The 13,625-nt window shown below is 47.3% G+C and overlaps 1 protein-coding gene across 1 annotated transcript in view; it reads right to left on the reverse strand.

Annotated features, from left to right (window-relative positions):
- LOC147102608 (unconventional myosin-XVB-like) overlaps positions 1-13,625 on the reverse strand; it is a 326,297-nt gene that overhangs the window by 36,494 nt on the left and 276,178 nt on the right. The window contains exons 28-30 of the mRNA XM_085963249.1: positions 7,919-8,073; positions 6,571-6,725; positions 1,819-1,882 (exon numbers count right to left, since the gene is read on the reverse strand). Of these exons, the coding sequence (XP_085819375.1) occupies positions 1,819-1,882; positions 6,571-6,725; positions 7,919-8,073 (374 nt within the window). The remainder of the gene's footprint in view (positions 1-1,818; positions 1,883-6,570; positions 6,726-7,918; positions 8,074-13,625) is intronic.

A 13,625-nucleotide genomic window follows, 5' to 3' on the forward strand; every position in this document is an offset into this window, starting at 1 on the left:
TCCTCTCCTTGGATCTTATACTATCCCTAATTTCCCTTGTTAGCCACGGTTGAGTCACCTTTTTTGTTTTATTTTTATGCCAAACAGGGATGAACAAATTCTGTAGTTCATCCATGCGATCTTTAAATGTTTGCCAGTGCCTATCCACCATCAACCCTTTGAGTAACATTCCCCAATCCATCCTAGCCAACTTGAGCCTCATACCATCGTAGTTTCCTTTATTTAAATTCAGGACCCTAATCTCCGAGTCAAATACTTCACTCTCCATCTTAATGAAGAATCCTATCATATTATGATCGCTCCTCCCCAAGGGGCCTCGCACAATAAGATTGCTAATTAATCCTTTCTCATTACATAATACCCAGTCTAAGATGGCCTGATCTCTAGTTGGTTCCTCAACATATTGGTCCAGGAAACCATCCCGTATACGCTCTAGGAATTACTCCTCCACAGTATTGTTACTAATTTGGTTAGCCCAATCTATATATAGATTAAAGTCACCCATGATAACTGCTGTGCCCTTATTGCATGCGCCTCTAATTTCCCATTTAATGCCATCCCCAACCTCAGCATTACTGTTTGGGGGTCTGTATACAACTCCCACTAACGTTTTCTGCCCCTTGGTATTTCTCAGCTCTACCCATACAAATTCCACATCATCAGAGCTAATATCCTTCCTTACTATTGTGTTAATCTCCTCTTTAACCAGTAATGCTACCCCACCTCCTTTTCCTTTTTGCCTGTCTTTCCTGAATATTGAATACCCCTGGATGTTGAATTCCCAGCCTTGGTCACCCTGGAGCCATGTCTCCGTAATCCGTTTACATCTATTTGCGCAGCTAATTCATTCACCCTATTACGAATGCTCCTCGCATTAAGACACAAAGCCTTCAAGCTTGTTTTTTTAACACTCTTAGACCTTTTAGAATTATTAATTACTGTGGCCATGTTTGATTTACACCCTTGATTTCTCTGACTGCCACTTTTGCTTTTCTCCTTCTTGTCTTTTGCTTCTATCCTTGCTTCCCTTTCCTCTGTCTCCCTGCACAGGTTCCCAACCCCCTGCCATTTTAGTCAATAATCAAAGTCTTTTTTGAATCTTTAGCTGTTTCCTATTTTTCGATTAACTTCTTATCCACTCCAAAGATGTACCCTGGATTGCTGTGGTTTTTAGAAGAAATATTTTTTTCTATTTGTAATGAAATGATGAATGCATTCTTTATGATTTAGCAAACGGTGGAAATCTTCCCTGGTTTAATTAAAAGTCTTTCATTTGTAGCTTTGACAAAGGCTTTCTGAAGGCCCAAATGAACAATATCAAAGGCAGCACCACTATCTGCTTTATTGGTAACATCCTCAAAGAAGCCAAGGAGATTTGTCAGGCAGGATATTTCCCTTCTTTATCTATGGAGCTGTTTCTTAAGTAGTTGCTGTGCAGGTACCCCTACAGCCTGCCCCTTGGAATAGTTTCCATTTTTTTTTACCTATAATGATTGTTAGGCTAATGCACTATTAGTTGTCTGGGTCAGATTAGTGCTCCTTTGTTGATCAACAGTACCCAGAGATTTCCTTCATGTCTGTAGCTAGTGCTCTGCAAATTTCCCTCCCTGGTTTCTTTCAGCACCCTATGGCTTTTGGTCCAGGGCTCGTGTTAGCTTGAAGTCCCTTTAACTTATCAAGGCCTTCTGCCAAATGTACTATCTTTCAAGTGACTCTCTTGCTTTTCCCATTCATAAATATGCAGTGATTAATTCCTATTTTCCAAGCACAATGCAGGCACCTCACTTTCCTCACCTCCTGATTGCCACATTCTCTTACCTTTGTGTGCTGGACCAGGTGATTGGGTTTCTTTCCTTCTGCACTCATACCCTGCCAGCCAAGCCTAGAATCAGAGTGAGAGCCAGAAAAGACAGTCTTACTAACTCACATTCACAGCTGCTCCGTGTTACAGCACATTTACAGAACCAGTCTGACACCCACAGCTGTTGAAACCAGAAGCAGATTCAAGCACTTTGATTATCAGAGACACACCGTAGGGGTCTGAGATGTGAATTTCAGTTCTGCTTTTGTATTGATTCCACTGTAGATAGTGAGATTGAAGAAGGAACACATGGGGAAAAATTCGGTTAGTTTGTGCCTCCCGTTAGCGCCGTAAGAGGGCGCTAATGGGGCGCAAAGCAACTAGCGCCCGGGTGCGGAGATGTTTGCGCCGCTTGCAAAATTGACCAGACATTTTGTGGTGGCGCTAAACACTACCTCCACGATCTCCTGCGCCCACAGATCGTGACGTCAGTTGAGTGTGCAACGCCCCGGACCGGATATTGAGTGGCGACCCCTGTCTTACCGCCTGCCACTAGCAACGACAGGTTGAGAGGAGCGTTTTGCAGTCAGGAAGGGACTGGGGGAGCGCTATTTAAAGGCGACCGCTTCCTGCCTTTTTTCGGCGACATTTTTGCACCACGCAGTCTGAGAGAGAGAGAGAGAGACTTCTGGAGAGATTCAACGCTGTGTTGAGGAGTTTTGGGTACTGAGCAGCACTTTGCAGGTTCATTTTGATTTGACCTTCCTTGCATCAATTTAAAAGAGACTGTGGGGGCTGCACTCTGAGCTCTTTCCCTGGGCCTCTCCATTGTTCTTTCCAGCAGAATTGATGTACAGGTCTCTCCAGGCCGAGCTTCAAGGCTGCAATGACCAGGGTGTGGCTGGAGAGCAAGATTGACCCTCCCCTTTAAGAACTGGCCAGCACCAGTGTCTCTGTGTTCCATTGCTGACTGACATCACATGAGCTTCGCCAGCACTCTGAGATAGCGACTCGCTCCTTGGCATTAGCGCCTTAAGAGAGGTGTGTAGCGCCTGATTTAGCGCTCCAATCACCTCCAGGGGCGATAGAAGCCAAGTTTGCAGTCGGAGGCGATAATTAGCGCCAGGCGCTAAACTGTGTGCCCGGCCAATATTTACGCCCCAAACGGGGCGAGACCGAATTCCTCCCTCAGTGTTCAGAAGGGGCAATGTTGGTGGCTGGAGCTGAGCTGAAGTCCAGCTTAGGGAATGGCCCTGCTGTGTTGCTATGGGATTCAGACCTCAAGCAGCCAGCTTTCAAAGATGTATTCCTATTGATATATACATCAGTCATTTGTCACCATGCAACACATGCTGAAAGGTGGATTGAGTATTGTGGGGGGGTGGGGTGGGGCTGGCGGTCGGGGGGAGGCCATCATCCAGACTTGTTCCACCATATCCAACCTGAGTGATGCTGTGACGGAGCAGTTTTCTGCACTCTTATTAAGACCTGTAGTGGGATCTGACGCACTCGCACAATAAGCACCAGAGAAGCATCTCTCATGAATGCTTCCACTGCTGCTAATGATGTGTTAGGGTCTAAGAGCCAAGACAGTAGATAAGCTGGCTTCAACACACTTGGGAACAGAATCCAGACAGTGAGGGTGGTTTTTGGCGACCTCATCCAACAGTCTGTTCACAGAGATCAATTAACTACATGATGACAGTGGCATGCCATGCCATGCCGCCACATATCTCTGGATAAATAACAGCAGATGCCCCAGAACAGTATGAAGCCTCCACAGCAACTACCTTACAGGACATTCCTGGCACATCTCCAAGAAATGTCTCAACGTGCGTCACTCAAATTACCTTTTAAGTTTAGACACTAGTGTTATGTAGGCAGACAGTTTTCACACAGCAAGATCGCACAAACAGTAAATGAAATGAACGATTATTTAATCTGTTATTTTTGCTGATGCAGGAAAGAACGATAGCCAAAACTCTGGGACATCTCCCTGCTCATCTTCAAAACTTGCCATCGGATCTTTAATATTCACCTGAAAAGACCGATGGGTGCCTGAGTTTAATGAGTTTAATGTTTTATCTGAAGGACAGTGCCTCTGTTAATGCAGCACTCCCTCAGATCTACATTGATGTGTTAGGCTAGATTATGGGCCCAAGTCCTGGGGTGGTGCTTGAATCTATAACCTCATGCCTCAGAGGCAAGCGTGCTTCCAACTGAGCCAATCTATGTCAAGGAGCCCTTGCAGTCAGCCACCATTCTTCCATTAGGGGCTCACTTAGGAGTAGCGCACAAAGCAAACCATAGAGTATTAGTTCACGAGTTACAAGGAGAAAGCACCAGGGCACAGATTCACTGTGCACAAATAAAAAGAATGCAGTTTACTTATACATTGCAGTTACTCCTTCTAGTGTGCTCATCAGGAAGACAGACAACAGCACTAAAAGGTCTGACAAAGCAAACAAAAGGCCCAGGCTAGCAAATCTGTTCTAACTATTATAATGGCCATGCGCAGGGCTCAGAAGAAATTGACAATAAAGCACTGATCTCCCTTCTGGCACTAGCTGCCTTGCTGCTGGTGGCTCCAGCATATCATTGTCCTGGCCTTGCATGTCTTCTTGCTGTTGCTGTGAAAATTCCATGCTGAGGCTTTTGTCCCATATGATATTTGTGTAGTACGCAGCACAGTAATATAACTCAGAAAGCACATATTGCAACACCCTTCCCCCACCGGTATCAATGGGTATCTTTTTCTCTGGTTACTAATGTGAGCAAAAAGTTAGTGGCGGTATAAAATGGGAAAATTACCAAATATACTTGCACTCTTTCTCCTCATAGTAGCAGCCAGAGGCACATGTACTCCCCAAAGCATTGAGCACCCCAAATTTCAGAGCCTCCTGGTTTACCAATGTGCTTGTAACTGCTCTGCCTTTGATGAAGTTTACGTAAATGTGTCAACAGCCAAGGAAGAAGGAAGGTGCTGTGAGTGAACGCTAACATCAGAGATATTCCCTGTCAGTGCCTGAAAAGATCCTTTAGCATTGAAGTTGAGGGCCATGGGGATTTTCTCTGCCACTGGTAGTGTAATACAGATGGTGAACTGTGGATGCTGTCACTGATCAGATGGCATTGGTCAGCGACAGCTTCTCTATTGAGCTGGAGTCTCCTCAGGCACTTATCCCCTGTGAGGCCCAGGTAGCTCACTGTTTTTCTGGTAAATCTATTGCATAGAGTATTGCATCCTGTATCCTCTGACTTCCCAGCACCCCCCTCCTATGCTGAAGGCATCTGCCTATGTGGCAGTATGTGGTGCACCCATTCTGTTGTACCCTGGTACAACTCCGCCAGCTCCCTCTGCTGTTCCAGTGCCAGCTTTTTATTATCGGTTATGTATACAATACAAATGGGAAGTCCAAGATTGCATAATTTTGCATGAGGGTCCCGTAACTAATGTTTAACAAGACATAATTGACTTATCCTCAGGCTGTATATTGCTCGGCACACCAATTTACATAAGGAAAGAATTTTAGGAGAAGCACTGGAAAAGGATGAGAGCCACATTCACCCTCAATTTATTCATGTTTCAGCTCATCCGCTGCTGAAACCCTCACCCATGCCTTTGTTACCTCTAGACTTGACTATTCCAACGCACTCCTGGCTGGCCTCCCACATTCTACCTTACGTAAACTTGAGGTTATCCAAAACTTGGCTGCCCGTGTCCTAACTCGCACCAAGTCCTGTTCGCCCATCAGCCCTGTGCTCGCTGACCTACATTGGCTCCCAGTTAAGCAATGCCTCGATTTCAGGATTCTCATCCTTGTTTTCAAATCCCTCCATGGCCTCGCCCCTCCCTATCTCTGTAACCTCCTTCAGCCCCACAACCCCCCTGAGATATCTGCGATCCTCTAATTCTGCCCTCTTGAGGATCCCTGATTATAATTGCTCAACCATTGGCGGCCGTGCCTTCTGTTGCCTAGGCCCTAAGCTCTGGAATTCCCTCCCTAAACCTCTCCGCCTCGCTACCTCTCTTTCCTCCTCTTTACCTCGCTTTCCTCCTTTAAGACGCTCCTTAAAACCTACCTCTTTGACCAAGCTTTTGGCCACCTGCCTTAATTCCGCCTTATGTGGCTCGGTGTCAAATTTTTTGTCTTATAATACTCCTGTGCAGAGCCTTGGGACGTTTTACGATGTTAAAGGTGCTATATAAATACATGTTGTTGTTGTTCTTGTAACACTGGATGAATTTCTAGAGTTTTGTCTTCCTCCTGGTCTCTCTCTATCTCCAGTGTGTTTGGGTGTACTAGTGGGGCACGTTTATCATAGAATCATAGAAATTTATGGGACAGAAGCAGGCCATTTGGCCCATTTTGTCTGCCGGCCGAAAATGAGCTCTCCAGCCGAATCCCACTTTCCAGCTCTTGGTCTGTAGCTCTGTAGGTTACAGCACTTTAAGTGCATATCCAAGTACTTTTTAAATGTGATGAGGGTTTCTGCCTCTACCACCCTTTCAGGCAGTGAGTTCCAGACCCTCACCACCCCCCTGGGTGCAAAAAAGTTTTCCTCAACTCCCCTCTAATCCTTCTACCAATTACTTTTTATCTGTGCCCCCTGGTTATTGACCTCTCTGTAAAGGAAATAGGTCCTTCCTATCCACTCTATCTAGGCCCCTCATATTGCTGTTTGTCGATCTCTATTTTAGTGTGTTCCAATTATTGACATTAAGCAGACTGGAGGTGCACATAATACAGCCAGTCACATTTACTCACTTGGTCATAGACTCTCTGAAGTACTTCATGGCAAACTCTGTCATTATGTACTGGCCAAATTCAGTCGAGGAGTAAATGCTTGATGGAGGGTTGATCAAGGACTGAGTATGTGAGGAGATGGTTGTGTTTCCTGAAAATTCACTAGGTGCAGCACTCTAAATAACAAGCAGAGCACATGTTCCATTAGTACAGTACAAGACGAGTGCAGCACAAGACACGCTGAGCAAATCAGTGTGAACAAAACCAGAGCCACAGTTTTAAAAAATTACATTGTTGTACCTCCTTCCCAAACATTACTGACTCTGACTGGGACACTGTTCCACAAGCACTTGGTAGAATTCACCCAACTGCCCGTTCTTCATGCGCATGATTAGACATGGAGGGGTAAAAATTCAGTTGTTTGCGCCTCCCGTTAGCACCTTAAGAGGGCGCTAATGGGATGCGAAGCAACTAGCGCCCGGGCACGCCGATGTTTGCATCGCTTGCGAAATTAACTAGACATTTTGCGGCGGCGCTAAACACTACCGCCACGATCTCCTGCGCCGGCAGATCGTGACGTCAGTCGAGTGCGCAACGCCCCGGTAGCGCCCCGGACCGGATATTGAGTGGTTCCCCCTGCCTTACCGCCTGACGCTAGCAATGACAGGTTGAGGGGAGCGTTTTGCAGTTAGGAAGAGACTGGGGGAGCGCTATTTAAAGGCGACCGCTTCCTGCCTTTTTTTGTTGGTGACATTTGTGCACCACGCATTCTGAGAGAGAGAGAGAGAGAGACTTCTGGAGCGATTCAACGCTGTGTGAAGGAGTTTTGGGTACCGAGCAGCACTTTGCAGGTTCATTTTGATTTGCCCTTTCTTGCTTCGCCAGCGCTTTGAGGTAGTGCCTTGCTCCTCGGCCTTTGCGCCTTAAGACAGGTGTGAAGCGCCTGATTTAGCGCTCCAATCACCTCCAGGGACGAGAAAAGCCAAGTTTGCCGTCGGAAGCGCTACTTAGTGCCAGGCGCTAAACTTTGCGCACAGCCGATAATGGCGCCCCAAACGGGGCGATACTGAATTTTTCCCCGAGTGTCGGTAGGCTATCCGACCACTGCCAAATGGCACCACAGCCAAGCCTGATCATGTCCTCCCTGAAAGTCTTCACATATGCACTTTCCAACATGGATCACTGGACAGCAATCAAGAATGAGAACCTTGCCTAATTTCCCCATCCTTAACGCAGAGGTGCTGAGTTCAGTTGTAACACACCATCCACTGCACTAGCTGAAATCAGATAACTCAGTACAGACCAGGTATTGAACCTAGGCCGTCCTTGTCCATATGATACAGTGCCACTCTGGCTGCTGTGCCCATACCTTTCTAATGGATGACCTATTGGAACTGGGAATGCTCCTTTGCCTCTCCTCATTCCTCCCCGTGTTAATGCTGCAGTAATCGGGAGCTGCCGTTGGCTGGATGTGGTCGCTGGGAAATAGGCCAGATCGGCCACCAATTGATCCAAACTGCCAGCCTATGGAAGGAAGAGGTAAAGATTAGACAACATTGGGCAGGGCCATGCCTCTCAGCTTGCTTACTGTCACACTTTAAATCTCTATTTCTCGCCAATGTCTCAGGGGATTGTTCATATTTCTGTCCTACTAAGGGTACTTCCATGTTCTAGAGTTAATGACGTAAATAGTAGAATCTTGATCCAGCTGCGATGGACAAGATTTTTTGGTTGAATATTTGTAACAGGGTGAGGGATGTTAGTGCTAGGAACCAATGGCAGCATCAATCACCAGGTAAGGTGTAGTACAGTTAGACACAGAGTAAAGCTCCCTCTACACTGCCCTATCAAACAATCCCAGGGCAGGTGCAGCATGGGTTAGATACAGAGTAAAGCTCCCTCTACACTGTCCCATCAAACACTCCCAGGGCAGGTACAGCACGGGGTTAGATACAGAGTAAAGCTCACTCTACACTGTCCCATCAAACACTCCCAGGGCAGGTACAGCACGGGTTAGATACAGAGTAAAGCTCCCTCTACACTGTCCCATCAAACACTCCCAGGGCAGGTACAGCACGGGTTAGATACAGAGTAAAGCTCCCTCTACACTGTCTCATCAAACACTCCCAGGGCAGGTACAGCACAGGTTAGATACAGAGTAAAGCTCCCTCTACACTGTCCCATCAAACACTCCCAGGGCAGGTACAGCACGGGTTAGATACAGAGTAAAGCTCCCTCTACACTGTCCCATCAAACACTCCCAGGGCAGGTACAGCACGGGTTAGATACAGAGTAAAGCTCCCTCTACACTGTCCCATCAAACACTCCCAGTGCAAGTACAACATGGGTTAGATACAGAGTAAAGCTCACTCTACACTGTCCCATCAAACACTCCCAGGGCAGGTACAACATGGGTTAGATACAGAGTAAAGCTCCCTCTACACTGTCCCATCAAACAATCCCAGGGCAGGTGCAGCATGGGTTAGATACAGAGTAAAGTTCCCTCTACACTGTCCCATCAAACACTCCCAGGGCAGGTACAGCATGGGGTTAGATACAGAGTAAAGCTCCCTCTACACTTTCCCATCAAACACTCCCAGGGCAGGTAAAGCACGGGTTAGATACAGAGCAAAGCTCCCTCTACACTGTCCCATCAAACACTCCCAGTGCAAGTACAACATGGGTTAGCTAAAGAGTAAAGCTCACTCTACACTGTCCCATCAAACACTCCCAGGGCAGGTACAACATGGGTTAGATACAGAGTAAAGCTCCCTCTACACTGTCCCATCAAACACTTCCAGGGCAGGTACAGCATGGGGTTAGATACAGAGTAAAGCTCCCTCTACACTGTCCCATCAAACACTCCCAGGGCAGGTAAAGCACGGGTTAGATACAGAGTAAAGCTCCCTCTACACTGTCCCATCAAACACTCCCGGGGCAGGTACAGCACGGGTTAGATACAGAGTAAAGCTCCCTCTACACTGTCCCATCAAACACTCCCAGGGCAGGTACAACATGGGTTAGATACAGAGTAAAGCTCCCTCTACACTGTCCCATCAAACAATCCCAGGGCAGGTGCAGCATGGGTTAGATACAGAGTAAAGCTCCTTCTACACTGTCCCATCAAACAATCCCAGGGCAGGTGCAGCATGGGTTAGATACAGAGTAAAGCTCCCTCTACAGAGTCCCATCAAATACTCCCAGGGCAGGTACAACACGGGTTAGATACAGAGTAAAGATCCCTCTGCACTTTCCCATCAAACAATCCCAGGGCAGGTGCAGCATGGGTTAGATACAGAGTAAAGTTCCCTCTACACTGTCCCATCAAACACTCCCAGGGCAGGTACAGCATGGGGTTAGATACAGAGTAAAGCTCCCTCTACACTTTCCCATCAAACACTCCCAGGGCAGGTAAAGCACGGGTTAGATACAGAGCAAAGCTCCCTCTACACTGTCCCATCAAACACTCCCAGTGCAAGTACAACATGGGTTAGATAAAGAGTAAAGCTCACTCTACACTGTCCCATCAAACACTCCCAGGGCAGGTACAACATGGGTTAGATACAGAGTAAAGCTCCCTCTACACTGTCCCATCAAACACTTCCAGGGCAGGTACAGCATGGGGTTAGATACAGAGTAAAGCTCCCTCTACACTGTCCCATCAAACACTCCCAGGGCAGGTAAAGCACGGGTTAGATACAGAGTAAAGCTCCCTCTACACTGTCCCATCAAACACTCCCGGGGCAGGTACAGCACGGGTTAGATACAGAGTAAAGCTCCCTCTACACTGTCCCATCAAACAATCCCAGGGCAGGTGCAGCATGGGTTAGATACAGAGTAAAGCTCCCTCTACAGAGTCCCATCAAACACTCCCAGGGCAGGTACAACACGGGTTAGATACAGAGTAAAGATCCCTCTGCACTTTCCCATCAAACACTCCCAGGGCAGATACAGCACGGGTTAGATACAGAGTAAAGCTACCTCTGCACTGTCCCATCAAACACTCCCAGGGCAGGTACAGCATGGGGAGATACAGAGTAAAGCTCCCTCTACACTGTCCCATCAAACACTCCCAGGGCAGGTACAGTACGGGTTAGATATAGAGTAAAGCTCCCTCTATACTGTCCCATGAAACACTCCCAGGGCAGGTACAGCACGGGTTAGATATAGAGTAAAGCCCCCACTACACTGTCCGATCAAACACTCCCAGGGCAGGTACAGCACGGGTTAGATAAAGAGTAAAGCTTGTAGGATTTGGCCAGTGCCAATATCAGTGGGTGCATGGGCCTGAAGGATTTTTGGACTTTTAAAATGGATATGTACCCTTTTAAAATGGAGACGCACATGGGCTGCATTCCAAAATGGAGTTTGGACTTCTCCACTTTACAAAAAAAGGAGTGACTTTTGGTTTCTGTGAAGATAGCAGGAACTGTCTGTCTTTTGGGTTGCCATGGGACCAGTCTCAACGTGGACGTCATGAAAGGCAGGGGCCTTTTTCATATTCGAACTTGTGTGATTTGTGGAAAAACACCTTTTGTCCATGGAACCGGGATATCTGGATGGACAATGAGGTTTGCAGGCCAAAAGTAACACCTCTGGACTCTTTCAATGAAGGAGCAGTCAAGAACTTAACAAACAGTTAGCACTTCGAGAACTGCTCATCTACAGTAATGGCCTACCATTGTTTTCATCAAGATGACCAATCCAGGACAGAGACGTCACCAGGAAGACCAACTAGCATCTCTGCGACCATGGTAACCAGGAATCGCCCAGCCAGTTTTGTGTATTATACAGGGTATAAACATACTGAACTTTGGGGGATTCGCGCTTAACTTTTTCTCTATCATCTGAAATGGGGTTCTCCTTGTAGCGTCCGTCAACTCTCCAGGAACGCCCGAAGTGAGTGCCTTGCCATACCGCCTGAACGTAACTCTCTAGGCCTCATTGCATGCCTCTGTTAGGCAGGGTTTTGTCTCTGGAGTCGAACGGACCCAGGACCGCGTGAATCAACGACAAGGGCTGGCAATTATTGTTGGATCCGTGATTCTTAAAGTATGATGTTTTCCAATAACTACACGGAGGCTGTAACTTAACAATCAACAGGTGTTTACTGGAGTAGGGTAGTCTCAAGACTGACAGTACAGAGGCATGCTCAAGGCTGATATACAGGTGTGGTCACTGCCGGTACTACAGTGTACAGGAGCTGTAAAAGTAGTTCTCTCTTAAAGGTACATACACTACAATTCCTCCCCTTTTAGATTAGCAGTACCCATAATATTCAAATAACAATTAACACTTTAACATGCACATTAAACAGAAATAGTCCATTTATAGATTCAGTCTTTGGGGCGGCTTCCTGATCCTTTCTGGATAGCGCCTTTCCTGAGGTTCTTGTTCTTGGTGCGGAGGCGATTCTGGCCCCCTTTCGTCGGTTAGTTCATCAGTTTCCACTGCTACTGTTTCTGAGGTAGATGCTACCGGTATGTCGGGTTCATCCCCAGGTACGTGAGACATGGGGTTGACTCGTTCCTGTGACGCTAAGATCTGGTCGATGTGGCGTCTCACAATGTTCTCCCCGACATCCACTGTGTACATTAATGGCCCCTGCCGTGTGCATATCGTTCCGGGTTGCCATTTCTCTGTTCGGTAGTCACGGGCCAAGACTGGTTGTCCTACATTGAAGCTCCTTGTCGGCTTCTCATTGATGTGCTGGAATTGTTTATCCTCAACATTTCTTCGCACAGTTGGTCTGAGCAAATCCAGACGAGATCTCAACCTTCGGTTAAAGAACATCATGGCCGGGTTTGGTTGGTAACTGCATGTGTCGCATTTCTGTAGGCTAACAGGAAATTGTCCACCTTATGCTGTAGTGGAATTTCATCATCGCACATGACCTTTATCGCCTTTTTAAAGATTTGTACGAACCTCTCAGCCAATCCATTTGTGGCTGGATGATACGGGGCGGATGTGTAATGCCGTACCCCATTCCTTCTCATAAATTTCCGAAACTCTTCGGACACAATCTGTGGTCCATTATCAGAGCAAATCTGCTCTGGCAAGCCGTTCCTGGCAAATATGGTCCGTAGGACTGCAATTGTTTTCTCTGTAGTGGTTGAGGACATTTTTATCACCTCAGGCCATTTCGAGTGCGCATCCACTGCTATTAAGAACATTGAGTCCATGAATGGACCAGCAAAATCAATATGCACCCATTGCCATGGAGAGGAGGGCCACTCCCATGGGTGTAGAGGGGCATGTGGTGGTGCATTTTGGACCTTCTGGCATCCTGAGCAGCTCTTGGTTAGGTCCTCGATTTGTTGATCAATCCCCGGCCACCACACATAAGCCCTAGCAAGGCTTTTCATTTTCACCCCTCCCAGATGACCTTCGTGAAGCTCATTTAGCACTCTCTCCCTTAACTGGGGTGGAATTTGTGGTGTATGTGCCTTTAAGAGCAATTATGGTGTATGTGCCTTTAAGAGCCCCAGGTGTGCGTAATGCCGGTAATTGCCACTTGGGATATATAAGCCTGTGTATTGTGTATATCCTTTAGAAACCCCCCCCCCCAGACTTGCTTAGTAAATACCTATGAACCAACTCCTGTCTTCAGTGTCTTTATCTACACACGGACACTACAGTGGCGACGAAGTGGAAACGGACTTACCTGCAATTTGGCAGCACCTCAAGGACATCGATTCCTCCAGCGTCCAGAAGACTCAAGGAAGTAAGAGAAACTGTGGTTTCACCAGCTGGCCAAGCTGGTGACAGGTACTGCGCTAATCCTTCCTGGGCGTCAGGCTGGAGCTCCAGCGGCGGGCTCTACAGCTGAGACAGGCAGCGAAATCGGAGGCAAGCAATAACGGACTGGGAGGGTGCACTCGAGAGACGGCCGGCGCGGCAAGCAGGTCAGCGTTTAGACCTCCGTCGGGAACGAGTCTCCAACAGTGAATAAACGGAAACCACAGTAAAACAGCGTTGTTATCGGTAGCAGCGGCGGGAAAGCGCGGGAAGCGCCATATCGTTGCCACAGAGAGAAAAAAAAAAGCGCGGGAAGCGCCGTATCTCTTCTGAAATGC

The sequence above is a fragment of the Somniosus microcephalus genome, chromosome 21 (assembly GCF_052327205.1).
Source record: "Somniosus microcephalus isolate GS21.2 chromosome 21, FLI_Smic_1.0, whole genome shotgun sequence".
NCBI classification, from domain to species: Eukaryota; Metazoa; Chordata; class Chondrichthyes; order Squaliformes; family Somniosidae; genus Somniosus; species Somniosus microcephalus.